This window comes from Rhodnius prolixus, unplaced genomic scaffold (assembly GCF_049639745.1).
Source record: "Rhodnius prolixus isolate KJV_2025 unplaced genomic scaffold, Rpr scaffold_10, whole genome shotgun sequence".
NCBI lineage: Eukaryota > Metazoa > Arthropoda > Insecta > Hemiptera > Reduviidae > Rhodnius > Rhodnius prolixus.
The window spans coordinates 19,312,517-19,338,575 of record NW_027411615.1 but is presented as its reverse complement, the minus strand read 5'-3'; the positions used below and the strand labels follow the sequence as shown (position 1 = coordinate 19,338,575).

Here is a 26,059-nt window from a genome sequence, read left to right as displayed (position 1 = left end):
ACAGAAAAGCTTTCCAACATTATTTAAGTTATATATCACTACTGAGCAACTGTTCCAATACAAATCAAATAAGGCTATATAAATTAAAACCTTTATTATTATTAATTAATATTTAAAACTACCAAGTTTTGACTCACCCTTAATGAATAATAAAACATTTCTTGTTTATTGCGTGCTATGTACTGTTAAAATCTTTTTAAAATTGTTATTATTTGACGAAGGTGTTGAAATAAGTTCGTGAACATAAATGGAAGAAATACACCATACCGGCCAGGATTTACAGTTTTATTCTTTTAAAAATTAAAGCAAAATTTCTATATTGCCTTGAATCACTCAGTGAACAAGATAAGTTTGGTAAGATTAGGATAAATAGAAAAATTAATTGAGCACACTTACAAGCTGGCCATTCTTCCCAGCACTAAATCTTTTCCGTGATTTTGATAGCGTCGTGGAGAGGTAGCGGGTTTAATATTTAGATTACATAGGCCTGCTGCAGTCTGGGATGCTTGCTACCTAAATTCGCCCGAAGTATGTCAGGCGCCATACATCAGGCGAGGACATGCACGAAGACCTGGCGGCCTTTTACTTTTACGTTAATGTACACTACTTAGGCTTAGGCATGCTTGGATATAATTTAATCGTAAGAAAATTCTGGAATGATTTAAAAAAAAAAAAAAAAAAAAAAAAAAAAAAAAAAAAACTTATTAAATGCGAAAAAAAATTATATTTAACGGTGGGATATCTAAATTTGACTTCTATTTCGAACTTGCGCTACCGAAAGAATTCGTTTACAACGGCTATTGTTGCCTAAATTTGAAATCACAAGAAATGTCTAGTTTATAATAAATGTTAAAATTTCTTCTAATCATGCAATACAAATTCTTACTTCCTACATACATGCTAGTTGTTTTAGAAGTATCGAACTTCAAAATATTTATTAATATTTAAAAAAGGAACTTTGTACTATAAAAAACGAATTAAAGTTTTTAATTAATAAGATCACTTTTAGTTTATATTGTTGGATGATTTTAACTGTGAAACCTTTCTAAAACTTTTAATGAGCAAGATTAAAGTACCTTTTTATAAATCTACCTACTAACCAAACTAGTCCACTACTTCTTGATCGTTTTAATCGTTGTCTTAAAATAACATAACAAATAACTTTAAACAGGACAAGATAAAATGCGACAAGTATAACTGCGAACCAATATTCTGCATTTTCCATTCCAAGCTCCTTAATAAGAGCTTTTGGTGAGTTCCAATGGCAATATATCTCTTCGTCTGGACAAATCATGTGTGGCCTTGGTCCACCATAAATTGACATAACTAAACCTTCGATACCAAATCTTAAGTAACTACCATACATTCCGACTCTAATCCACATTGGAATATTCTCAACAGCATTGCCAAAACTATATGCAGCCAAAAGCATAAATGGTACAGACATCGCTGGACCAACGAAGATGCCGTTCTGCAAAAAAAGAGTTTTGATTAGTTTCGTTTCTTCGTATAAAAGTTTCTTTAAGGTTAGAATAAAATTTAGGTCTAAGAAATTCTTGAGGATTAATGTCCGTTTTAATGCCGGATGCATAAAATAGATTTCGTTCAGAAAATATGAACGAGAAGTTTTATTAACAGTCGTTTCTTGAAATAATAATCGTAGGCGCAGCAACCTACTAAAGGCTAAGTTCTATTTTTGTTCGGAAGGTAGGTCAGAACATTACAGCAACATTCCACAGCAAATAAATTCTTTCTTGAGCATTACTTGAAGCTTCGGAATAATTAAAGCTACCTTCATTCCTCAAGAGAATGAATCAAGGGTTCTAACTCACGCTAGAATACCCAGTCATCACTCCTACTTACCGAGGACTCTACTGTAAATGGAAATGGAATAGCAATCATTGGTAATCATCCGCCTCTCAAAAAAAAACTAATAATATGGACGAAGGTTTTAGAAAATCCCTTATTGAGGTTTGTGGTTAACCGGTCACAGAAGCAAAATAAGCAAGTTCCATGAGTCAATGACCAAAGGTTGAAGAGTCTTGTTTTATTTTATTATTATTTTACATAAGTACATAAAATTAACTTACAACAATGTCCAATCTTGAAGAAATTGCCAAACCCATCGCTTCAGATGCAAGCGCAATTAATGTTAACATGAAAGAAAATTTGAATATGCGAATAAACTCAAATGGTTGTGCGCTCATGGTATACACTATAAGAACATATATCGCTGTACAGATTAACTGTGAACACAAACAGATGTTGAAAAAGTTATATGGAGATAGCTACGTAGTTATAATTCATTAAGAAACTGCAATATTATGTCATATCATTTTCAACAAAAGATTAACAAAATTTATTGTTTTTTTTAACGAATAAACAATTATTTAGATTGTCTTTTTTTTAAATTGAAAATGTTTATCTACAATAAATTAATTAGTAGTAAGTAGTAGACTAGCTGCGCCATTACAAATGAATTGAAACAAAAGTGCTGGGATGAAATTAGACGCAATATTTTGGGAATTATGATATAACAAAAAATCTTTCATTTTCTTTGATTTTCTAAAAGTAGACAGTATCACCTGAAGTGGAAGTCTTGCCAATGTTAAGGCCGAAAAATAAGAATTCAGACCATACCATCGATTGAAATGTTCTCTCTTTAGCATTTGAACTTCCATCGGAACTGAAATAAAAGTTTGCTTTTTAAATAGATGACTAGAAATATTTATACATATTTATAATTATTATATATAATAAAAAAAGAAATATATTTTGTTAAAAAAACTGTCAAATAAAGCTTTTATTGTTTCTGTTTAAGTTTACTCTTGAATGCGAGTGCAAAAAGGAATGTTATTAATAATAGCAATGTAGGAATGTTTCGTACCACATATTTTGATTTTTATTATAAATGTAAACACTTCTTATGGGCATTTTCTTTTTTTTAATTTCTATTTTAGTATAATATTATTGGAATTATTCTAATATAATACTCACACCACACAAGAGCAGGTAGCATTGGAATATACATGAAGACAATCATAGATATAAAACAAAATCCAAAATTATATAAAGTTTTTGATCCATCATTACCCATTTTAAAGAACAGGGCACCTATTAGTAGTCCAACTAATATGTGCATTATAATTTTTATTGCTAGTTGAGTCTAAAAATGATAAAAAAACAATTTTTAAACTTAAAGATTAAAGATTTTTTGTTAAAGGATATGCACTAAACTAAGTTACACAGCCAAGATTACTATATAACACTCAACGTTTTTCTCTAAATTACAGGGTTTCATTTGGCTGATCATCTTTAAACATACATGCATTAAATTATTTTAAGAACTTGATGGATGATATCAAAGAAACGTTTTTTAGCTTGGGCTATTGAGGGTTCGAAGAAGATTTAAGTGAGTCTTGATAGAAACAAAATAAGCTAGTTTCTATAATCTCTTGCATTTGCTAGAATATATGCTATTATAAAATATATTTGTTAGATCTACTATTTTACGATTGCTAATTATAAAATGCAGTATAATTACAATTATTAAAGTGATTACCATTTCTTACAATATATAAATGTTTCTCTGGATAAAATGAAAGAATTCTTTAAGTAACGTTAAAACAAAAATTTTATCATATGCTTTTTAATTATTTATCTATACAAAAATCTACTGATTGCAATTTTTAAGTGCACTGAATGAAAAGTGAGATAAATATCAATATTTGTGAGACTAAACAGCTTTTATGAAACTTTTTTTTGGAAGTAAGTTTTTATTGAAGTATGTTTGTAGTTTTGCAGTGGTTTTATTTTGTAAAGATACAGATAAGAACCTCTTCTTTCAAAAATGAAATCAATTCAAAAATTTTTCCTATATCTAAATGTTCTTTATTTTTAATAATTACCCAATTTCTCCAAGTCTGAAGGAACATTCTTCCTAATAAAATTGTAAATTGAGTCCAAGTTGAACATCCATAATCTGGCATATCTTCTACTTTTCGTAACTTATTGTCGCCTGTAAAATTGAAAATAAAACATAATTGATAATTATTAATTAATATTAAACATATTAATGACAGATAATGTTATTATAATAATTAGTATTTACAGAAATAGGAACAAATAGTTCCAGTTCACCATTGGACATTTAAGCCATCACTTCCAGGAATATTTACAACAAACATTTTTTTCATGCTGAGCTTAACGTCATAACTACCAAATTACTATCGTCGTACTTTACTACCGACAAATAAAAAGTAGATAAACCAGGAATTCTAACTGGGGGATCTCCCACTTGTTGAAAACTTACTAAACTAATTTAAACTAAATGTACCATACATCAAACCCGTTTCTCTACAGCAATAAAGGTAATTTGTTTAACTCTTGCGTTGAAAACTAATAACTTATTACACCCAAGCAACTGTTATGTAAATTGAAGAATTATTCAATTTTAATAAATACTTATTCAAGTAAAATTATATACTTTACTCCTTTCTTTTTGATTTTTTTTAATATAGGATTAATTAAAACTGTATTACTTACTATTGGGATTTTCTTCTTTGGTTTTAAAAGGTTTATTCCATCGTTTACATCGCCCATTATCCACAGCATTCATCATCCTGTCCAAATAGTATCCGTATTCCCCACTAGATACTTCCACCACTAAAATAATTAAATAATTTCATTATTTAAATAAAAATTCATAATGAAAAGCTTACTTAATAATTTCTAAAACGGTTAGAATACTTACTAAAATCAGCTGGATTGTAATGTTTTGGACAGTTGAGACCAAAGGAAGAAAGAAATGGTACAATGTCTTCACCAAGTCCTTGAAATATACACTGTCCATCGGCCACAATGTACACATTATCAAATAATGCGAAAAGTTTAGCACTTGGTGTATGTATTGAACAAATAACTGTTCTGCCGCCACGAGCTAAACTTTTTAGTAACGAAATGCACTGAGAGCTAGATAAATCATCCAAACCTCTGAAAATGTAAAAATAATAAAACAGATGTAATTACTGGATAATCGAGTTTAATTTCGAACGTTTTATTTCGTAAAATAGCTATAAACATGAGTCTGGCACATTCCTCTAATAACAATAAGAAATCAATTAAATAAAAGCACAAGTATTCTTGAGAAACCGAGAAGCCCTTAACGATAGAGAAACAGCAAGTTATTATTCTACACACTTGTAGAATCATACAGCTTGGTTGTTGGCGCTACACAGATTAAGAATATATTATTTATATTAACAACTACTTTACTCTGCTCAATGTAAAGCCCAAGGTTATAGTAATCAAGACTACCCTTAGGGACAACATAAAATCAAGGTTTATTTTCATTTAATATCTGAGAAGACTGAACGAACTGACTAAGGCATTCCTCCTACCAATCAGTGTGTTACTGCGAATCGTTTCATTTTTCTGATATGATGAGAAATCTATTGATTTTTATAATATTTTGCAGGGAATTCCAGAGATTCGCTAAGGGAATACGCCCTACATCAATTAGATGTTTCATCTACATTTTTTAGCGTGAATAAAATAAGATTTTTAAATCTAAATGGGATAAGGTGAATATTTTTTGTGCAATTACACATAATTTAAGAGATTCAATGAGTTATCATTTCAGTGATTATCGCTTCAATTAAACCCAATAACATGGAATTTAACTAAGATTAAACAATCAAGAAATATGAGCACCTTGAAAATCATAACTTAACAGACACCTTACTAAAAACTGTAAAAAGATATATTTACAAAAAAAATGACGAATTTATTTTTAATACGTACGTTGTAGGCTCATCCAAAAACAATACTGACGGATTATTCACTAATTCTACAGCTATAGACAATCTTTTTTTCTCTCCACCTGATAATCTGGTTGTTAAAGTGTCTTTACATTTTGTTAATCGCAAAAGATCTAAAATCTCCAAAGCCTATAAATGAAAAGTTATTTTATAACTGATTTTATTATCAAGTCTTTATTGAAAAAGAAAGAACAAGCAGAATCATAATATAATTCTAATAATATACAATTTTCTTAAAGTATCCAGTTACCCTAAGACCGTCAGGGAGTCGTCCGCCAGGAAATGAAGTAGAAGGAAAAAAAATCATAGCGAACTTAAGGTTTCAACAATACAAATATGAAACTTCCATAATTATTTTGGGTCTTATTGTATACGTACGATATATCTTCAACGAATACCTCCTCGTCAACATTTTTTGACCGGTTAATGAGATTAATTACTACTACTAAAACATATTTGTTAACAAGCTCAATATTTCAGCAAATCAAAATAATTCTCATTTACGACGTATGTTGCAACTTACTTGAGAAATTTATTGGCCCTCATTGAAAAGTGAATATAATTGCAATGCAATTAAGAGTGAGCATGTAACTTGGAAGATAGTATATTTTGTTTGATCACAGTTGATTGCTTGGAATGAAGGCCATCATTTTCTTTAAACTGAATCCATCTGAGTGCCAGGATGGTCATCGCCTTTCTGATGGTTCCAGCTCAAAATGAATGAACAAACTTGCACCAATCATTTGCTTCGAGAAAAGATATATTTGGTCGGCTTGATCAAATACAGTTTTTGTATGTTCGAAATAAATTCAGTTTTTACAAGAAATTCGTTTTACAAAATGAAAATTACAAGGAGTTTAGAAGAAGGGGCCAAGTCGGTATGCCGGCTAGTTGTGACTGGTTTAAGATAATGTGAAATGTTTCAAAAACTTCTGAAATCAAGCTGGCTGCTCTGTGAGGCAGCTTATGGTCAACGAGAAACTTGAGCAAAGCGACATTTACTCGTCATTATTTGAAAACAAACATTTTAGGAGCACTAAAAAATGCAGTTGAAAAACTACTGTGGGAATCGTGCAACAATGCTATCAGCATTTAAAAATTGCATAAATTACTTTTTAAATTTGGTAAAACTAAGATGCTGTAAAAGTAAAAATTAGATAACATTACGGAGCAAAATATGATAGAGTTGCCGTTGATTTATCTATATAAATTACGCTTCACATCTGAACAACTATTTTTATTACCCATAACTCGTGATTTGTAAAATAAAAAGTGACGTTTGTCAGCCATGGCTCTTTTTGGAATATTATTATTGAATTTCATTTTATCAATGTCTAAAAACAGTCATTAAACAAAATAATTCAATCCTTGATGAGAGGGGCAGTATATTAATTTTGAAACATCCACAATTTAATAATATATTATTTTTATACAATTCAGTGTATATTTACAAAGTTAAAATTTATTTACCATATTCGTTTTGTACTCGTTGCTAATTTTTGGTCCTAATTTAAGATTGGCGGATATCATCACTGATTCGAATACTGTAACCCCTGCTTGATGTACATCTTCTTGCATGATGTATCTGGATAATTTTCTAAATAGTTTGATGTCACGAGGAGCTCCATTTATTAAAACAGATCCAGTACCATCTCCTCGTCTAGTTATTAGAAAACATCAATATTTTACTAATAAAATATATGCGTTTAAAACTAGAGCAACCTCTAATAAACACCCAAATATTAGTAATGCGTAATAACAAATTTACCTGTATCCTGCAAGAACGTTTAAAAGAGTACTTTTCCCTGCGCCCGATGGTCCCAAAATGGCCGTCAATTCCCCAGACTTAAAGAGTCCACTAACATTTCTCAGGATCAATTTGGAACCTTAAACAATAAAAAATTATTTATAAACTGGGAAGTAAAATCTGACCTCATCTCCACGTGGTGCTCCCCGGGAACGCTCTTTTTTGAGTAGATGAACGAGGTGGTATGGGAAGGAAGGTCTCGATAGCCATAGTGAAAACAGTCTTCCTAAGGGAAGGACACTCTGTCTTCAGTTTTAGAGGTTTATCGTAGGGCCAGCACTCCAGCATCGTAAAAACACCAGCAAAACGCTTTCGGACCCACTAAGAATAAACCGGACGGTATAAATAAACCGACTTAAGGCGCGGAAACGGAGAACGTATTCCATGTTGGAACATGAAACGTTCAAGGCCTCAGCACTAAAAAGCAAGTGGTTTTTTGAATTTAAAAAACCAAAGGTGTGAATTACAGCCCTTTCGTAAACTAAAATAAAGAGGAAAGGCTGTGAGAATTGCAAAGATTATTTACATATATACAGCGGATTGGATTGAAGCCAACGTGTGAAGACAGGAGTCTCTCTACTGATTAACAAGAAATTTAAAACATTTAAATTTAATAACGAATGCATAAATGAAAGGTTAGTGAAGGTCGAAATGTCGTTGTTTGGTAAGGAGATAGTTTTTCTTTCGTTGTTTGCCCCAACGGATGTTTCTAAGCAAGATGAAAAAGAAGCTCTCTTCCAGATTTGTTCCAATTTGATAGAACACATTCCTGATCGTAAGATTCTAGTAGGCAAGGGGGTTATGATCAATTATTACACTAAACACTTACGGAACAATTAAAGGTTTTTTTTTCTTTTTTATCTAAATCACGGCTTTTGATTCCTTGCCAGCTTAAAGTAAAAGGTAAAATTAAGTTCACTGCGCACTATCCTTGTGTCACAATTCACAATTATTTCAAATGAACTGTTTAACTGGCGATTCTTTAAATAATAAGTTGTTTTTATTAGAAAATGTTTTTAATTAAAATACAATCATTAAAAGAAAATACAATTTGTAAAATCTGACTTACTATTTCGGCCAATTGGTACTGTATATGTTAGATCACTGAATTCAACATCAACGGGTGTCCTTTGAGCAAGGTATTTTCCCATTTCTGGCAAATTTTGTTCCGCCATCTTTCTGAAACAATAAACATATTTTGTAGATAATATCTTTTGTTAAAAGTAATAATTATTTAAAGTTGTCTAGTACGACAGTTGTATAGGAGTTGATTGTCAAAAAATGTCCGTAAAAGCGTAACGTTGAAAAACACTCAACTTTGACATGTTATTTGCTTTTTGCAAAAATAAAATTCCCGAATTTTCTTTATATATAATATAGGGCAAATCTTCCTTTATAATTGTAATTTTTAGCAACAACTCAGATCCAGTAGATTTCAAGAAAAAAGTTGCCGAAAACGGGAAAAACCGGCATTTTCAGAAATTGTTCTTCTTCTCGTTCTTGTTGTTGTTACCTTTTTTGTAAACAACGAAGCGCCTAAACACACGGACCGATTTCCATGAATGAAGTGTCATTAGATGCAGAATTTCATTTATATGAGCCTTTTAGGGGTCTTAAGGCTGTATATGCAAGGGGAGAGGAGTTAGCTCCATGTATGTAAGACCCCCTATAAAACTATTATTACTAAACACTGCAAATTTTAGCCCTATTTTGAACTAATTTGGCAGAATGAAGGGATCAGGGCTTCCCTACGTACATGAAAGCACAAACCTGATCTTACACCTATTAAGGAAAAGTATGACAACCGTTCCAAATCATCGACGAGTGGACCGATCTTTATGGATTTAGTTCTTTCGAATAGTATCAGTTTTATGAGCTTCGCCAAAAGCCTAACGTCACCAATCATTTAAGATAAATATTAAAAATTATTATTATAAATAAATAAGAGAAAATTGACTTAATTATTTCTTATTGATTGTGCTGTGAATTACGTTATGGAAATTTCATTTTTAAATTCACTTAAGTGGAAAACATTGTACATGTAAATTTTAAATTGATCACATGCTCTTAAATTCAGATTAATTTATGACAATCCTATATAAATAATTTACAAAAAACAAACTAACATTACTGGCATTAACATAAAAAAGATGCAGCAATGTATCTAGGTTATGAATAAAGGTCTATGACCCGACTAGTGAGTGCATAAGATTTTGACGTCCATATTCTTTTAGCGCCTTCTTATACATACAACGATTATCTGTAACACATTACCTTATCCAACAAGTGCTTCTGTTTAAACATATTAATAGGAGTCATATTATGCCTAATTAGTTTTCGTCATTTATCCAGCTCAAACATTTCCAGACTAAGGACTATCAGTTTTGGTGTATTGCTTTAGGCGATTAACATTCTTCGCTAATTATAATTTCATCCGGATTATTATTTGTTTCTATGGTTCATCCGGATTATTATTTGTTTCTGTAGTTATCCGGACTTCAAACTTACTTGTCACTTTCTACTTGATGTTCAAATATACTGGATTATTATCAAGAGAAGCTCTTGGCTTACCATCTCACTTAAAAACCACATTACACTCTACTGAATCGAACCATCAGAGAGAAGATTATTAAAGTGATAAACTTTAGTTAAAAATATATATATGACAATGAGGTTGCAATGTGTGAAACATCATCATAAATTCTTAATGATATTTAGGATACAGTTAGGAGATTATGTGCATGAGAACTGAAGGAAAACCTAACTGATAAAAAAATTTATATTAAGGTCTTCCAGAAGTGGAAATAACTGCAGAATAAGTTAGGACGACAAATTAGGGTGGAGAGGAGTTTCAGTAGACAGTTTTTGAATACAGAAGTGTGATATTATGGAAGATATTTCATGGAGGTAATCGATTCTATTGCATTGTGGAAAGTTAATGGCAAGTCTGAGAAATTTCTAGATGTTATTTTCACAGATCTGTTTACAGATGGAGAAAACGCAGAAAACAACCAAATAGTGTGTCTTGTACAGTCAACTTCGAGTCGCGTTAGGGTAATGGGAAAAGTTGTCTTCTAGTCAGTTTACCAGAATTCACTTTGTTTTTGTAGATTGATAATGAAGATAAATATTTTTATTTTTTTGGAGTCAGGAAAACGGTAAAATTGTACCGCAGAAGATAAAAAGGAAATTTATGTTTTAGAAAAATTAGTTGGTAGTTTTCTTTTGAAGGTATTTTGTTTTTATTTTAATCATGCTAATATTTTAAAGAAACATTACTTGGAAAGAAATACAAAAATTCATTGGAAATTGATTCTTCAAAGTTGTTAATATAGCAATAGAATGTAACAAAGTTTAAGAATGAATGGCATACGACCGATTACGTCTTTAAAAAAATATGGTACATAATCCAGAAATAAAAGAGAATTTTTCCTCTTCATGATCATAAGAACTGAATATCGATGTGTTCAAACAAATAAATACAATAATACAAATATTTCACGTAATCAATAGTTTGCGCATGATTCCCTGAATATAAGTGCCAGCCTTGGTATTTCATTTACCAACTGCAATTTCCTGCATAATCTGGTAGTTGCAATCAGATAACATGAGTGCATTTCTTTTAATAACCATTTTCCTTGATTTTCATTTTTTTTTGTTTTTAACATTATTGTGCATTATTAACTTAATGATGCATAAAGTATAATTTTTTTTTCTTTAAATTAACATATAAATAAACAGAATTGTATATTTGTATTACTTTCACTTTTCCTTCTATAGAAAGAAAAGGTATTCTAATTGTGCACATATTCGACTTTAAGTTTAACATTGAAGATGAGACTTCTACGCTTATATAGAAAGACCAGGAAATGCAATTATAAAGAGAGGCTTTTCCTGTAATTTACTATGAAATTGCCAAACGGATCTTTGAAGCTGATCTAATGGTGTACCTAAGCTTAAATGCAGTTTGGCTTGAAATGTTTTCTTAATTAATAGTTTGGTTCAGGAGGAATGTGTCGCATTCGATCAACATTATTATTAAATTGATCTTTTTTTTTTTTTTTATGCAATTCTAAGTTACAAGAAAACTCAATAATATTCGTAAATTACGGTGAGAAAAAGTCATGAGAGTGTTCAAACCAGATTTTTTTTGTGAGAAAGTGAAGTGAAACTGTCGAGTATGGGCGAAAACTATTCGAAAACGATCTTGACTTATGAAAAAGTTCTTGAAAATTGAGAATGATTTTTTTTTCGAATAATTTTTTAGGATTATTTCTCAATATCTACGTTAGATTAATATTATTTCTAAAATAACAAAAACATGTAATAAAAGATTTAGAAAAATAAGTGAAAGGTATTTAAGCACAATTGTTAATACGCTGTGATCAGCCATGACTCGTTTTCATTGGACGGGGCGTGGATTACCCTATAAGTGGGCGGAACCATCCCACAGTCGGCACCCGTACTACGTTGTGATTGGCCAATACTTGAAACCTAATAATTTCATTGAAGTAATTAATTTAATTTTTTTTTTCAACATTACCCCATTGGTATTTGATAAACTTTCAAATTCAGCAAGAAAAAAAAATTCCTTTTAAAAATAGGATATCCTAATATTTCTTTTGGAATAATACTTAACGTTTCACACAATTATCATTAATAGAAATAAAAACTTCAGAATTTTTATTGTTTAATCGAAAAAGATAACAGAGAATTGGGTATATTGTAGACTTGCAAGCCGCCATTACATAGGCTGCAAGCTTACTTTTGTACTCCATTCGGTGAAGAACTCTAGCGGCAATTTCTGTAAACATTAATGCAGTTTTACGTTTAACCATGTTGGTTACTTAATAGACCTATTTAGACCACCTTATGCTGATAGTTAACTATGCGGTGACTCACTAGTCCTATGTAGGACCCACATTATACTTACATTTAACCATGTTGGAGACTCACTAGACTTATGTAGACCCTTATATAGATGATAGGGAAGCACACACATTATTTTCGGAAACAACAAATAAAGAATATGGAAAATACTATCCCGGACAGAAAACATAACTGACGACTAGAGCTGAAATTCTAAATCTAGTTTAACATTTTCAACAGTTCTTTCAATGCTTTTTCTATTCATTTTAAATTGTGTTTATTTATCTGTTCTGTCAAGTGAAACAAAACCAACAATTTTACACATCAGAATTTTTACAAATTGTTAAAGTTTACACGTTTTTATAATATTATTCAATGATATAAAGCTGGTGCTATAAATATTTAATAAGAATGACTATACAAATAGAAAAAACTAGAATGGTGAGTCACATATTAGTGAGTAACACAATGAATACATCAATTGTGTTACATTAAATTTCTAGCTTCAAAAGAATTATAGCAATCAAAACATATTTAGTGTCGCAGACCCTTATGCTGGCTAGTTCAGATCAAAATGTGAAGGAAAAGTTAATGCAATAAAATTACTTAAATTTTTATAACTAATTATGTTGATATTACTCATTTTTTATTATTATATCAAAAAACTTAAAATGAATGAAATGGCCAGCATAAGGGTCTGCGACATCCAATAAATTCAAAAAAAAATTATAAAAAGTTAATGCGGTAAAATTACATTGTTAATGTAAGGTACAAAAATAATGTAAAAGTTAATGTAGTATCTATACATGCATGTTAAAGTAGAAAAAAACATTAGATATTACAGTCAATCTAAGTTAAATGGTGTTCTACTTGAACATATATTTTGTAGATTAAAATGGCCAGCATAAGGGTCTGTGAAACATCTAATAAATTCAAAAAATGTGAAGGAAAAGTTAATGTAGTAAAATTACTTAAATAATATCAATGAAGTATGAATGAAATGTTGGTTACCTGCTGATTTGTGTGCATTTTGGCGTTTAATCAACCCTTATACTTAACATTTTAAACTGTAAGTTTTTGTTAAGGAGATTTTTGTACCTTTTGGATAGATTTTTCTTTTTGTCTATTATTTGGGTGGGGCAAACTCCCCTCCTTATGAGGCATAGCGTCGAGACTTTTAAAATACAAGTCTGAACAAAATTTCGATTCGAATGACACTTCATTCATGAAAATCGGTTCACGTCTCGATAATTTGAAACGATTGCTATACTTCCTCTTAACAAGTGTAAGAGCAGAATGTCGTTTTAATGTTACGTAGGGAAGCCATAACCCTATGATCCTACCAAATTTTATCAAAATCGGGCCAATTTTGGAGGGGGCCTTACATAAAGGGGGCTAACTCCTCTCCCATTCGATGTACAGCGTCGAGACCCCCAAAAGGCAAATCTACATAAAATTCCGAATCGAATGACACCTCATTCATGAAAATCGGTTCGCGCGTTTAGGCGCTACGCAGTTTACAAAAAAGGTAACAACAACAAGAAGAAGAACAACAACCCTTTTTTGAAAATGCCGTTTTTGCTCATTTTCAGCAACTTTTTTCTCGAAATCTATTATATCTATGTTGTTGCAAAAAAATTACAGTTGTAAAGGAGGATTTGCCCGTCATTTTAAAGAAAATTTGGGAATTTTATCTTTTATAGAAAAAGAGAAAAAAATTTTCAAAGTTAGGTGTTTTTCAACGTTACGCTTTTTCGTGCAGTTTTTGACGATCAACCCTTATACAACTGTCCTACCGGACAGTTTTAATGCCAAGGAGTTCGCCAGGCAGTGTATGTACGGTGCCGCGACCTAAGGAGTCTTACCTGTTTGCATTTCAATGAAAAGTTGGTAAAACTGATTTATGTGGCGGTTAGGTAAAAGTTATTAAGGAAGTTTCTTAATAGAACGATAAAATTCCTTCATATTATAATGCAGTCTTTGGTTTCATTACTTCTGGTTAGGATCTATTGTTGATTAAATGAATTGATCAAAATACATATTACCACGAACTTCCTTTCAAATATAATTCGTTTCTCTTTCCGAGATAACGATAATATTTCAAAATCAATATTGGAAACAGATAATGGTTGTCTTATAAGCAGCTATCGCCTTCCATTTCTAGGCCCAAGGTAACTCAAAAAAACTTGTCTTCCGTGAGAGTGAGAACTAGTAAGACGACGTTTGTAGATGAGGGGAGGAAAATAGCCCTACAATAGATCTATATCTTCTGCGGATTAAGTTGGGGATGAAGCTGCAGACCTTTTTTTTAGGAAGTGAGGAGCTGAAAGGAGAGTCAGTCAAAAATTTTGCCTTACCCACCAACTGAGTAAAGTGACTTAAGATGGAAGCAAAAGTGTTATCGGCCGATAAAGCCTTAGTTAATGGAATCATCATAGTCTTTCAAAAAAGGAAAATAATTAATAAGAAATTCTGGTTTATACCAGAACATCTATATGTTCAAAACAACTATTTAACTTTAGAATCTATTGGTAATGTGGGGTACTATTAATGACGTGTTTCTTTTAACTCTATTAAGAAAATGATTTCTTAAAATAAAGACTGCGTAATAAAAGTAATTATGAGTAGTTATTGTTCGACCGACGGAGCGAGATACTGACAATTTTCATTTGACCAAGTGAACCAAGTTCAAAATTTAAATTCTTTGTTTTTATAGAGCTTATTTCTTTGAGCCGATTTTAGCGCTCTCTGAAATTTGACCCCAATCACTTTCCCTTCTTATATTCCTGACTGCCACATACTCCTTGCTAGGGAGACGCTTTAATCACTTCTTCGAGCAAAATTTTATCAAAATCGGACTAAGCGTTATACAAATATTGGTAATAATAGTTTTAGAAAGGGCCTTATTTGGGTAGGGCAAACTCCCCTCCTTATGAGGCATAGCGTCGAGACTTTTAAAGTGCAAATCTGTACAAAATTTCGATTCGAATGACACTTCATTCATGAAAATCGGTTCACGTGTCGGTAATTTGAAACGATTGCTATACTTCCCCTTAACAGGTGTAAGAGCAGATCGTCGCTTTGACGTTACGTAGGGAAGCCCTAATCCTATCATCCTACCAAATTTTATCAAAATCGGGCCAAGATTTACAGAGTAATTAGTAATAATAATTTTGGAGGGGGCTTTACATAAAGGGGACTAACTCCTCTCCCATTTGATGTACAGCGTGGAGACCCCCTAAAGGCACATCTACATAAAATTCCGAATCGAATGACACCTCATTCATGAAAATCGGTTCACGCGTTTAGGCGCTACGCAGTTTACAAAAAAGGTAACAACAAGAACAACAATTTCTGAAAATGCCGTTTTTGCTCATTTTCAGCAACGTATTTCTCAAAATCTATTAGCTCTGGGTTGTTGCAAAAAACATTACAGTTATAAAGGAGGGTTTGCCCTATATTTTAAAGAAAATTTGAGAATTCTATCTTTTATAGAAAAAGAGAAAAAAATTGTCAAAGTTGGGTGTTTTTTAACGTTAGGCTTTTTCGTGCAGTTTTTTTCGATCAACCCTTATACAACTGCCCTACCGGACAGTTTTAATAAATGAAACACAAAGGGCGCAGAACGTATAGTTTAAATCCAGCAATTGGCATCTCCCACGAAACACTAGTTTCATGAAAAAAATTATGCGATAACTTACTAGCGACAGAATGATGCTGCACTATAATGCCACACTTTCACTTTATCTGGTCTTTTTTCGAAAAATAATTAAAATAACAACAATGTTTGGTTTGTATGTTATCATTTATTAAAAAAAAAAAATTCAATTGAAAAGAATTACATCACTTCACTGTAACTCCTATTGTGACCCTGATAGACGGTCTAATTAAAGATATAGTTCAACGGTTCAGACAACACTTGAATTTTGATAAATAATAGATAATAGGTCATTATTATTTTTTTTTATTTTTTTTTTTTACAAGAACTTTTCACCCAATTTCCGTTTAAAGCAATGCCAAAGTGATAACGATATTGTGTAGATGGATTAATTTTTGTTAGAACTAAATTAAGAAAATAAATAAAATTTCAGCTAGAAACTTATTTTTTTTGTTACAGTAATTACTATAATTCTAATTTATAAAGGTCTGTTAATGCAATTTTAATAAAATTTTGAAATAGGGAAAGATGCCTTTTGAATATTGGTGACTGGGATCGTTAGCTATCAAGGACCGTAAGGTTTACTGGTTTCTAAAGTATCGCGGCGGTTTAAATTTAATTCTCAGTTTGCACAGAACCCTTTTTGAAAACAAATTCAATTTTGAAATCCAATTAATATTAATTAAATACAATAAAAAATTGATAATTCATTTTTTAATCATTAGTAACAAATCAAAGAACTACGTTTAATTTGTAGCTGCCTAAAATAACCTTCTAAATAGGTTTCCTATAAAATTTGTTAAACTAAAATGTTGGTCCTTAAATATGAAAAAGATTTACTCTTCATGTATGAACTTTATTGAAAATTTTGAGAGCCAAATTGTGCTGAGTCGATGGTAACCGCTGGTATGATGGTAACCGCTGGTTACCGAGAGTAAGTTATTCTTTTAAAATTGCTTTTAAGGAATGACTAATAAGTTTTTAACAAACATCAAATATGATTATTTCTTTTTTATGATAAAATGACTAAAATGATGTCTTTTTCGAGCCAGTTATGAAATTTTTATTTTTATAACTTACCTTAAAAAAACCAAACATATTTTTCAGACTTTCTTATTTATAAATAAAAATACTTTAAATAAAAGAAAATACTTTAAAATACATTATACTTTTAAATAGAATAATATTTTGAAAAGAATCCTCTGCAATCTAGACAAAGACTAAACAAATGACGGACGAATCACCTCTGCTGCTGAGGTCACGGTCACTGATGAGCCAAAAAGTATAATGATATTAAGGAAGGTTGGAATTCGGACGAAAATTGGTCCACCAGGAATCTCTCATTTTCAAACAATTTTTTTTTTAATATTCTAGTAAAACTAGTTTAACACTAGTTTTAATACACTAGAAAATACTAGTTCTTATCGTTGATTAGGTTACTGTATGTGGGGATTTTGTGGTTTATTTGAGAGGATACAGGGTTACTTGTAGTATTTACTTCTGTAGTGGTATCTATTACGAACTACTACAGCCTCTCGGTTTGTTAGGAAATAATTTCTCAAAGAGGTATTAGAATCAAAACAGATTTAAAAGTTAATTTAAAAAAAATAATGATAATAATATCAGGTTAGGTCGCATAATTTTCATTTCGAAACCTTGGTTACAGTTATTGATTATTGTCTCAGCCACAATACCTAGTAGTTAGAGGTTAGACTGTCAAGCTGACATGTTTTGTGGTACATGTGTAATTCCGGATTTTTTTTAAATCTATATCGAAAGAAATTCGCAGGAAATGGAACAATTATTAGCAACTACCTTTACTTCTACTGATCAGTAGTTGGACGACAAACTCACGTGAGAAATGGGCAAAACTTTACTTTGGCATTTACCTTGGTTTGGACAGATTATGTGGGATCCTACATATTATATAAAATAGACTAATTGAATATGTTATCAAATGCTGTTAAACTATTAGCAGACCAAATCATACTTACAAGTAAAAATAGATAAACATCATAACAATGTAGACATTAATTAATAAAGACAAATTGGGCTACAATTGTTTTCATTGTTATTATTTAATAAGATTGTATCCTTGTAATAGATACTAACTGCGAAATAGACAATCGATAACAATGAAATAATTGAGAATAGTGTCGCACTTAAGTTGGCTCCGACAGCTCTTCATCAATTATCTTTAACTTTGAACATAGATTAAATACGGTGTAAATATTTGTAGAGATTACCAAAACAAACGGTAAAAAGTCTACAAGATTAATTGAACGTTAATCTTTTAGCATAATCTCACTTGACAACAATTTATGTTCATGTAAAAATTAGCTGAAGATGCAAGCGACTAAAGGCAGAGAGATAGACATAAACGTTTACTCAGTAAACTAAGAACCTTCATCCTTCTATAACCTTCATCGTCAGAATGAGGCTGATTTCACGGATTAACACTTTTTCTTGGAGTTCTCTCAGCAAAAAACAGGAGAATCTCTTAAAGTGCTCTTCAGTTTAGAAACAAAATGGCACGATTGCAACACTTCCTTCTTGCGAGGAGTTAGAGAAACTATAAATGGATTGTAATAGGGTTCCGGGAGAATCTATAAGTTTAATCTTAGTTTAAATAGTTACATCAGCTTTGCTAAAGTGGGGAAAGCATTTGAAGGGCAAAACATTCATATATATCTTCCGAAATGATGACCAGTTTCCAATTTTTCAATAGGTTTGTCTCCAATGATTATTTTTATACATTGAATATGTAAAATTTCCAACAATAAGGCAAAAGAAAATTATGGAAATTGATTTCTTACAAAGCAGCCATCTTTAAAGTTTATTAAAATATGGCTGTCACTTGATTAATTTTGTCTTATAATTTTTATCGGGTTAGGTGTGTCAAAAATCAAACAAATCTCACGACTGAAATAGTTCTTCATAAGAGAAGTTAAAAATGGAATCCAAGTATTCTGTAAGTGTTAAAATAAACTTTGAAAATGGCTGATTTATTAGAGACCAAGTTTCTATTAGTTGATTTCAATATATTACATGTTCACCATATTATGAAATTAAATTAATAATGTCCAGATCGTCCTCCACGACGATTGAAACGCTGTTGGCCTCGTGACAATCTCCAGTAAAGTAAGAAACTCCAGCGAGAGTGTTGCCGGTGGGCAGTTTCTCTCCTCATGTTGATCCAGTCAGGAAGACTTCTTTTATCGTATTCACTTATTACGAATTCTATTCTTCGTAGATTGTGAAAAGCAAATAAATTAAAAAAAAAAAAAAATTAATAATTCGGATATTATTCGCCTTCAATTCACATAATTGACAAAAATTAGCATTTGCAATGAGACAAATTCATAATAGTTTTAACGACTGCTTGTAAAGGTTAAATATTAAAAAATTAAGGCTAACTTTTAATTGATCGTTTTTAAGGCCGAATCTTAGTCGAGTATTATTTTGATAGACTGAATTTACTTAAATACATTTTCACAGGGAACTTCTAAATTTTCAAAAAAATTATTAAAAGCAGCCACTTCCTAATAAGACAAAAATCTGAAATTGTTCCTATCAAATATGTTGTAATTGATATACTGAAGATCGTGAGAATGTATTCAAGATTAAAATCGCCTAAACATCAAGACTTCTTTTTTTTAAATAGGAAATAAATAATAATGAACTTAATAACTAAAGAAATTAAGAATTCACCCTTTTTTAAAAATAATCATTTTTGTTAAGTGTGAGAATATGATTTATACTAAAGAATAGATTCAAAATTAAGTTGATTATCTGTGAATAATTGTTTTTACAAACTTGCTTTTCCAATTGGTTGTAATTAATATATCTCTCTTTTGCAGTAGATTTATTACCAGCATTATTGTGATGTTTCTTGAATAAACTACCAAACAATGTTGGCGGAAAATATAATTTCAGATACACGCTAGTGCTGGCATTGATTGATTACAGAACGTTGTTATTGTTTCTATTAAAACAAAAAACTGGTGTTGAATATGGCAAAATAATTTAGCTTTCAACATTCACTGTCCTTAGAACAGTAATCGTACGAATTATATAGCAATAATGTTATTATGAGTATTGGGTAGCCCACAAAGTTATTGCGGTTTCTGATCGTAAATTTTAAAATTAGAACTATAATAAGTTTTACTGGTAAAAAAAAAAAAAAGTAATAAGAAGTTATTAACTCAGTTGGTAACTTAAGCTTGAAGGTCTTGGGTTCAAATCCTGGCAAACGGACCTTATATTTTCTCTACCTAGGTGCCACTAGAAGTAGCTGAACAATGTCAAAAGAAGCAAACTGCTCGGAGGCTGTTTAGTTAGTGCACTGCTTTCTTTGTTTCATTTAATTAAGCAATTTAATACGTTTATACGAGGGTCGTTTGAAAAGTCCGTGCAAAGTCAGAGAGATAGCACCACTGGCGCATATCGATGTTATGTTTAGTTAGTAGCATCTCTTGGAAGAACACACACCAAGTTTCAGCCAGATCGGTGTATTTCTTTGTGTTTGGCATTCGTTTGAATCGAGGAAGTCGAGTGATTTTCAAAAAATGGACGAAAAAGAATTTCGTGTGTTGATTAAACACTACTTTATGAAAGGCAAAACGCCTCAGGAGACTAAAGAGAAGCTTGATAAACATTATGGTGACTCTGCACCTTCGATTAGAACAGTTTATAAATGGTTTCAAAATTTTCGGAGTGGCCATATGGGCACAAGTGACGCTGAACGTTCTGGACGCCCTGTTGAGGTTACTACTCCAGAAATCATTGATAAAATCCATGATATGGTGATGGATGACAGAAGAGTGAAGATGCGTGAGATTGCTAGTGCTGTGGGCATCTCGAATGAACGGGTACATAATATTTTGCATCAACATTTGAACATGACAAAGCTATCCGCAAGATGGGTGCCGCGATTGCTCACGCTTGACCAAAAACGAAATCGTGTGAATTGTTGCAAGGACGGTTTGCAGCTGTTCCAGAAGAATCCGCAGAACTTTAAGCGTTGTTTCGTCACTGTGGATGAAACATGGATACATCACTACACTCCTGAGACCAAAGAACAATCTAAACAATGGGTTACCAAGGGGGAATCTGCGGAAAGATTATGTCGACTGTCTTTTGGGATTCGCAAGGAATAATCCTCATCGACTATCTGGAAAAGGGTAAAACTATTACAGGTGCATATTATTCATCGTTATTGGACCATTTGAAAACCGAGCTGCAAGAAAAACGCCCACGATTGGCCCACAAAAAAGTCCTTTTCCATCACGATAACGCACCAGCTCACACCTCAGCAGTTGTGGTCGCAAAATTAATGGAATTAGGGTTCCAACTCGTTTCACATCCCCCCTATTCTCCAGACTTGGCTCCCCCGGACTACTATTTGTTCCCCAATATGAAGAAATGGCTGGCGGGAAAAAGATTTTATTCAAACGAGGAGGTGATTGCAGAAACGAATGGCTATTTTTCAGACTTGGACAAATCCTATTATTCGGAAGGGATCAACAAACTAGAGCAGCGTTGGACGAAGTGTATAAGCCTAAAAGGAGACTATGTTGAAAAATAAAAAAGGTTTACCCCAAAATATTAAGTAGTTTTTATTTTTGCACGGACTTTTCAAACGACCCTCGTACAACCAGAAAACTAAATGTCAGTTTATAAATTCCTTGAAATTCAGAGTAGCTGGACTAATAAGACAAAAATCTTCTCTTTTTTTTGATGTTCTTTCCTTCGAAACCTTGCTTTTTCAGGTTTCAGTTTTTAGGTTTTTTTTTACTTCTTCCATCTCAGCTAGACCTCAGAGCTAAATATATACATTAAGAATCAGTAAAACTCTTTGCATAATAATAAATAGATAATAGAAATAATAATAATAAATAGATAGGGAAGGGATTAACTATGAGGTTAGCGTACTGGACTCCCACGCGGAGGTCCCGGTTTCGAATCCAACTAATGACCCTTAGATTTTCTCTTCCTAGGAGCTTCTTACAGCTCATTGTCCGGTGATGGACAGTGTTGTCTGTAACGAGAAAAACACTGTCCGGAGGCCGGCAGTGCACTGAAAAAAAGCGCCGGGTGCCAATAACCTTAGATGTTGACGCGCCTTAAATAATAATAATAAACATATAATAATAAAAATAAATAAATAATAATAATAAACATATAATAATAAAAATAAATAAATAATAATAATAATAAAAGCCATTAACATACCACAAAGAGGATTATTACTTTGTTTTTGAAAACTATATCGATGTATGAAGAATGTTCTTCATAAACTCAGCAAAAACACATTCAAAAATTGATAATTTTCAAAGACAGAAATTTTCTGAAGAAAATCTCTTTAAAAAAAAACTGATGAAACTGATTGTTATTGTATATATTATTTGTCCCTGAAGATTGTCTGCTGTGCTGCGAACGAAACTTTTGAAATAAAATAGATAAATAAAAAACTGAGATTAGAGAAAAAGTGAGAATCTAGTTAAGTGCCTAAAATTATCTGTAAAAGAATCCTGGTCTAAAATAGTGAAAACAATAAAAAAAAATAGAAAAAACGTTTAGATTAATTATAACATTTTATGCCAAAGAATTTGAGCACGTTTTTTCCTTAAGCCGTGAACATTTCTAGTAAAAAAATGACTAACATTCTATTTTGAGCATAAAAAGGAAGATAAATTTATCTTTGGACCAATTACTAGGGTACTTTGAGGAAATCAAGTCAGTAAAGAAAAGAGTCTGGAATTTCCATCCCAAAATCACTAATATCTATTAAACATTGACTCATTATTGCGTCATTTCTTTTATGGTTAATGTTATGGAAAAAAAATAAATACAAATCTTATTTTGAATTGACTAAGAGAAGATACAAGATGCAAACCTCCTATCAAGTGAAATTACTTGAGAAGCTAACTAACATACGAGTATGTTACTAATAATTTGTAAGTGTACACTAAAATGAAAATCAGATCGCACAAGCTAAACTCAGTGAAGGGCTGCTTTTTTCAAAGTCTTTATTTTCAGAAAGCCAAAAACAAAGATCAAAAAATATGCAAAGTCATTACATAATTTATTAAATAACTTGTTACGCATCTCATAAATTAAGAGGAACCTTGGGAAATAAATAGTCGTATTAAACCATCCATTAAAAATAATTATGTTTGCTGAATTTAAATTTTAAATATATTATCTATATAATTATAATTGTATCACCCAAGAAAGTATAATTTATTTAATTGTAGAAATAAATAATCACAATTTTCATGAATTATATTAATGGCATTTGTCAACTCGACGCAAATTCTTAATAGGCATAAAATTCAGAATTCATTTTAGCCTAGTACTTTTCAATTATTGTTTTTTTAGGGGGTCTACTTAGCCCCATCAAACTCCAAAAAGTCCGCCATTAACATCGTAACATATTATTCATATTCAAATATTTTAAAAATTATTTTCTACCTCTTCCGACTTCGATCGGGCATGGCACCCGGGCTTGCTCTGGAAACTCAAGGGCATACTTCCGTTCACTCACTTCCTCATCTTGAAGTCCTATTTGTCTGATCGTTATTTTCAAATTCAAATCGGAACATCGTATTCAGCTAAACATCGTATTGAAGCGGGTGTTCCTCAAGGAAGCATCTTAGGACCTATCCTATACGTTATATACACTGCAGACATACCAAACCATCCTGAAACTGTCCTCTTAACTTATGCAGATGATACCGCTATACTTTCTCGTCACATTGATCCAGTAACTTCACACAGAAACCTTTAAACTCATCTCTTTTCTCTTGAGGAATGGTTTAAAAAATGGTAAATCAAGTTAAATGAAACAAAATCTCAAAATATTACTTTTACTCTCCGCCGCATCTCTCTTCCTCCGATCTTCTATGACTCAATTCCAATTCCTCCTGCCAATGTTGTCCGTTATCTTGGGCTGTATTTAGACAAAAAGACTGACTTGGAACCCGCACACACGACTTAAACGAATTGAAGTTAATAGGCGTTATCGGCTATTTAAAAGACTTCTAGATGAACTATCGAATCTTTCACTTAATAACAAAAAACGACTGATTTACAATTCTATACTAAAACCCGCCTGGAAGTACAGTATTGAACTGTGTGGTTCAACAAAACGCTCCAATCTTCAACGAATTCAATCGCTCCAGCCTAAAATTCTCCGCACTATCGTTAACGGCTCCATTTTACGTTTCAAATCTAACCATCCACACGGAAATTCCGTTTGTAGGTCCAGGTTGCACGAACTCACTATAAAAGTTTTCATCAGAACTTGCACTCTCATAAATGGTCCGCCATTTATCATCTCATCACCAATCCAGATCATCCTCCCAGACGATTAAAACGCCAGTGGCTTCGCGATTTTCTCTCTTCTGAAGAGAGTAGCTAATCCTGGAGACGACTTAGGGAGTGTTATCACTGGGTAACTTATCTCCTCAATTAGTGAGTTTGTACTGGTGTGTTATTTTCATGTTACTAATGGTGTATCTAGCGCTGGTGTAACTTAACAAATAATAATAATAATAATAATAATAATAATAATAATAATAATAATAATAATAATAATAATAATAATAATAATAAGGGAAGGGATTAGCTGAGTGGTTAGCGAGCTGGACTCCCACGCGGAGGTCCCGGGTTCGAATCCAGCTGCTGACCCTTAGATTTTCTCTTCCTAGGAGCTTCTTACAGTTCACTGTCCGGTGATGGACAGTGTTGTCTGTAACGAGAGAACACTGTCCGGAGGCCGGCAGTGCACTGAAAAAAGCTCCGGGCGCCAATAACCATAGATGTTGATGCGCCTTAAATCATTAAAAAAAATAATAATAATAATACGGAGGTCCCGAGTTCGAATCCAGCAGCTGACCCTTAGATTTTCTCTTTCTAGGAGCTTCTTACAGCTCACTGTCCGGTGATGGACAGTGTTGTCTGTAACGAGAGAACACTGTCCGGAGGCCGGCAGTGCACTGAAAAAAGCTCCGGGCGCCAATAACCTTAGATGTTGACGCGCCTTAAATAAAAAGAAAAAGAAAAAAAAAATAATAATAATAATATTTGCAATCGACCACTTACTGCAGAAATGATCCTGTAGAAGGAAGGGATTAGCTATGAGGTTAGCACACTGGACTCCCACGCGGAGGTCCCGGGTTCGAATCCAGCAGCTGACCCTTAGATTTTCTCTTCCTAGGAGCTTCTTACAGCTCACTGTCCGGTGATGGACAGTGTTGTCTGTAACGAGAGAACACTGTCCGGAGGCCGGCAGTGCACTGGGAAAAGCTCCGGGCGCTAATAACCTCAGCTGTTGATGCGCCAAAAAAAAAAAAAATAATAATAATAATAATATACATCTTCCGGACAAAATAAACCTAGTGGTGGCAAAACGGTCACCTGACTCTGTCATACTCCGTTTTTACAACTCTCCGTATCGATTTTGGTCCTAAAGGACAAAATCGTTCTTCCTCTTTGAGGTAAATGACTGTCCACCCAAGAGACCCAGTTTAGCACCTACCAAAACTTTTAAAATTGCATTTGGGTGCTGGAGATACAACTACTTCCTAGCCTAATACTTTAAATAAACCATTTGGTATAACATTCACCGTCTTCAAAGAAGTTTAGCGTTGAAATGGTCAAATTATACTTTAATGCATCTTAGAAACAATGGTATGTTAAAATAGAAAAGACATAACTTATAAGAAAACTAGCGAAAAATGAAGTGTTTATAAATAATAGAAAAGCAAATCATTCTAAGACAGCATAAGAACAATAAGGTGTTAAAATGGAAAGAGTAAACTTTTAAAGTTCAACAAAAGTGTTGAAATTATTTTTAAAAAATACTTCTAAGACAGCTCAAGAATAATTAAGCGTTAGCAT

At 32.1% G+C, this 26,059-nt stretch overlaps 1 protein-coding gene and 1 long non-coding RNA gene across 6 annotated transcripts in view; both read right to left on the bottom strand.

Moving 5' to 3' along the window:
- Positions 1–683: 683 nt before the first annotated feature.
- LOC141456740 (ATP-binding cassette subfamily G member 4-like) overlaps positions 684–26,059 on the bottom strand; it is a 120,198-nt gene continuing 94,822 nt past the window's right edge. For 3 of the 5 annotated variants that reach the window (XM_074132997.1, XM_074132993.1, XM_074132995.1), the window contains 11 exons: positions 8,696–8,805; positions 7,588–7,705; positions 7,290–7,479; positions 5,803–5,948; positions 4,754–4,992; positions 4,546–4,665; positions 3,909–4,018; positions 2,998–3,166; positions 2,586–2,686; positions 2,091–2,246; positions 684–1,471 (listed from right to left, as the gene is read on the bottom strand). In XM_074132997.1, coding sequence (XP_073989098.1) covers positions 1,055–1,471; positions 2,091–2,246; positions 2,586–2,686; positions 2,998–3,166; positions 3,909–4,018; positions 4,546–4,665; positions 4,754–4,992; positions 5,803–5,948; positions 7,290–7,479; positions 7,588–7,705; positions 8,696–8,801 — 1,872 coding nt within the window. In that variant the 5' untranslated portion in view covers positions 8,802–8,805 and the 3' untranslated portion in view covers positions 684–1,054. The remainder of the gene's footprint in view (positions 1,472–2,090; positions 2,247–2,585; positions 2,687–2,997; positions 3,167–3,908; positions 4,019–4,545; positions 4,666–4,753; positions 4,993–5,802; positions 5,949–7,289; positions 7,480–7,587; positions 7,706–8,695; positions 8,806–26,059) is intronic. The other 2 variants (XM_074132998.1, XM_074132996.1) reach the window with 1 other exon arrangement.
- On the bottom strand, positions 23,718–25,943 carry LOC141456748 (uncharacterized). Its single transcript, XR_012459946.1, has 2 exons — positions 25,356–25,943; positions 23,718–24,847 (listed from the first exon to the last, which is right to left on the bottom strand). It is a non-coding gene; the product is annotated as an uncharacterized lncRNA (long non-coding RNA).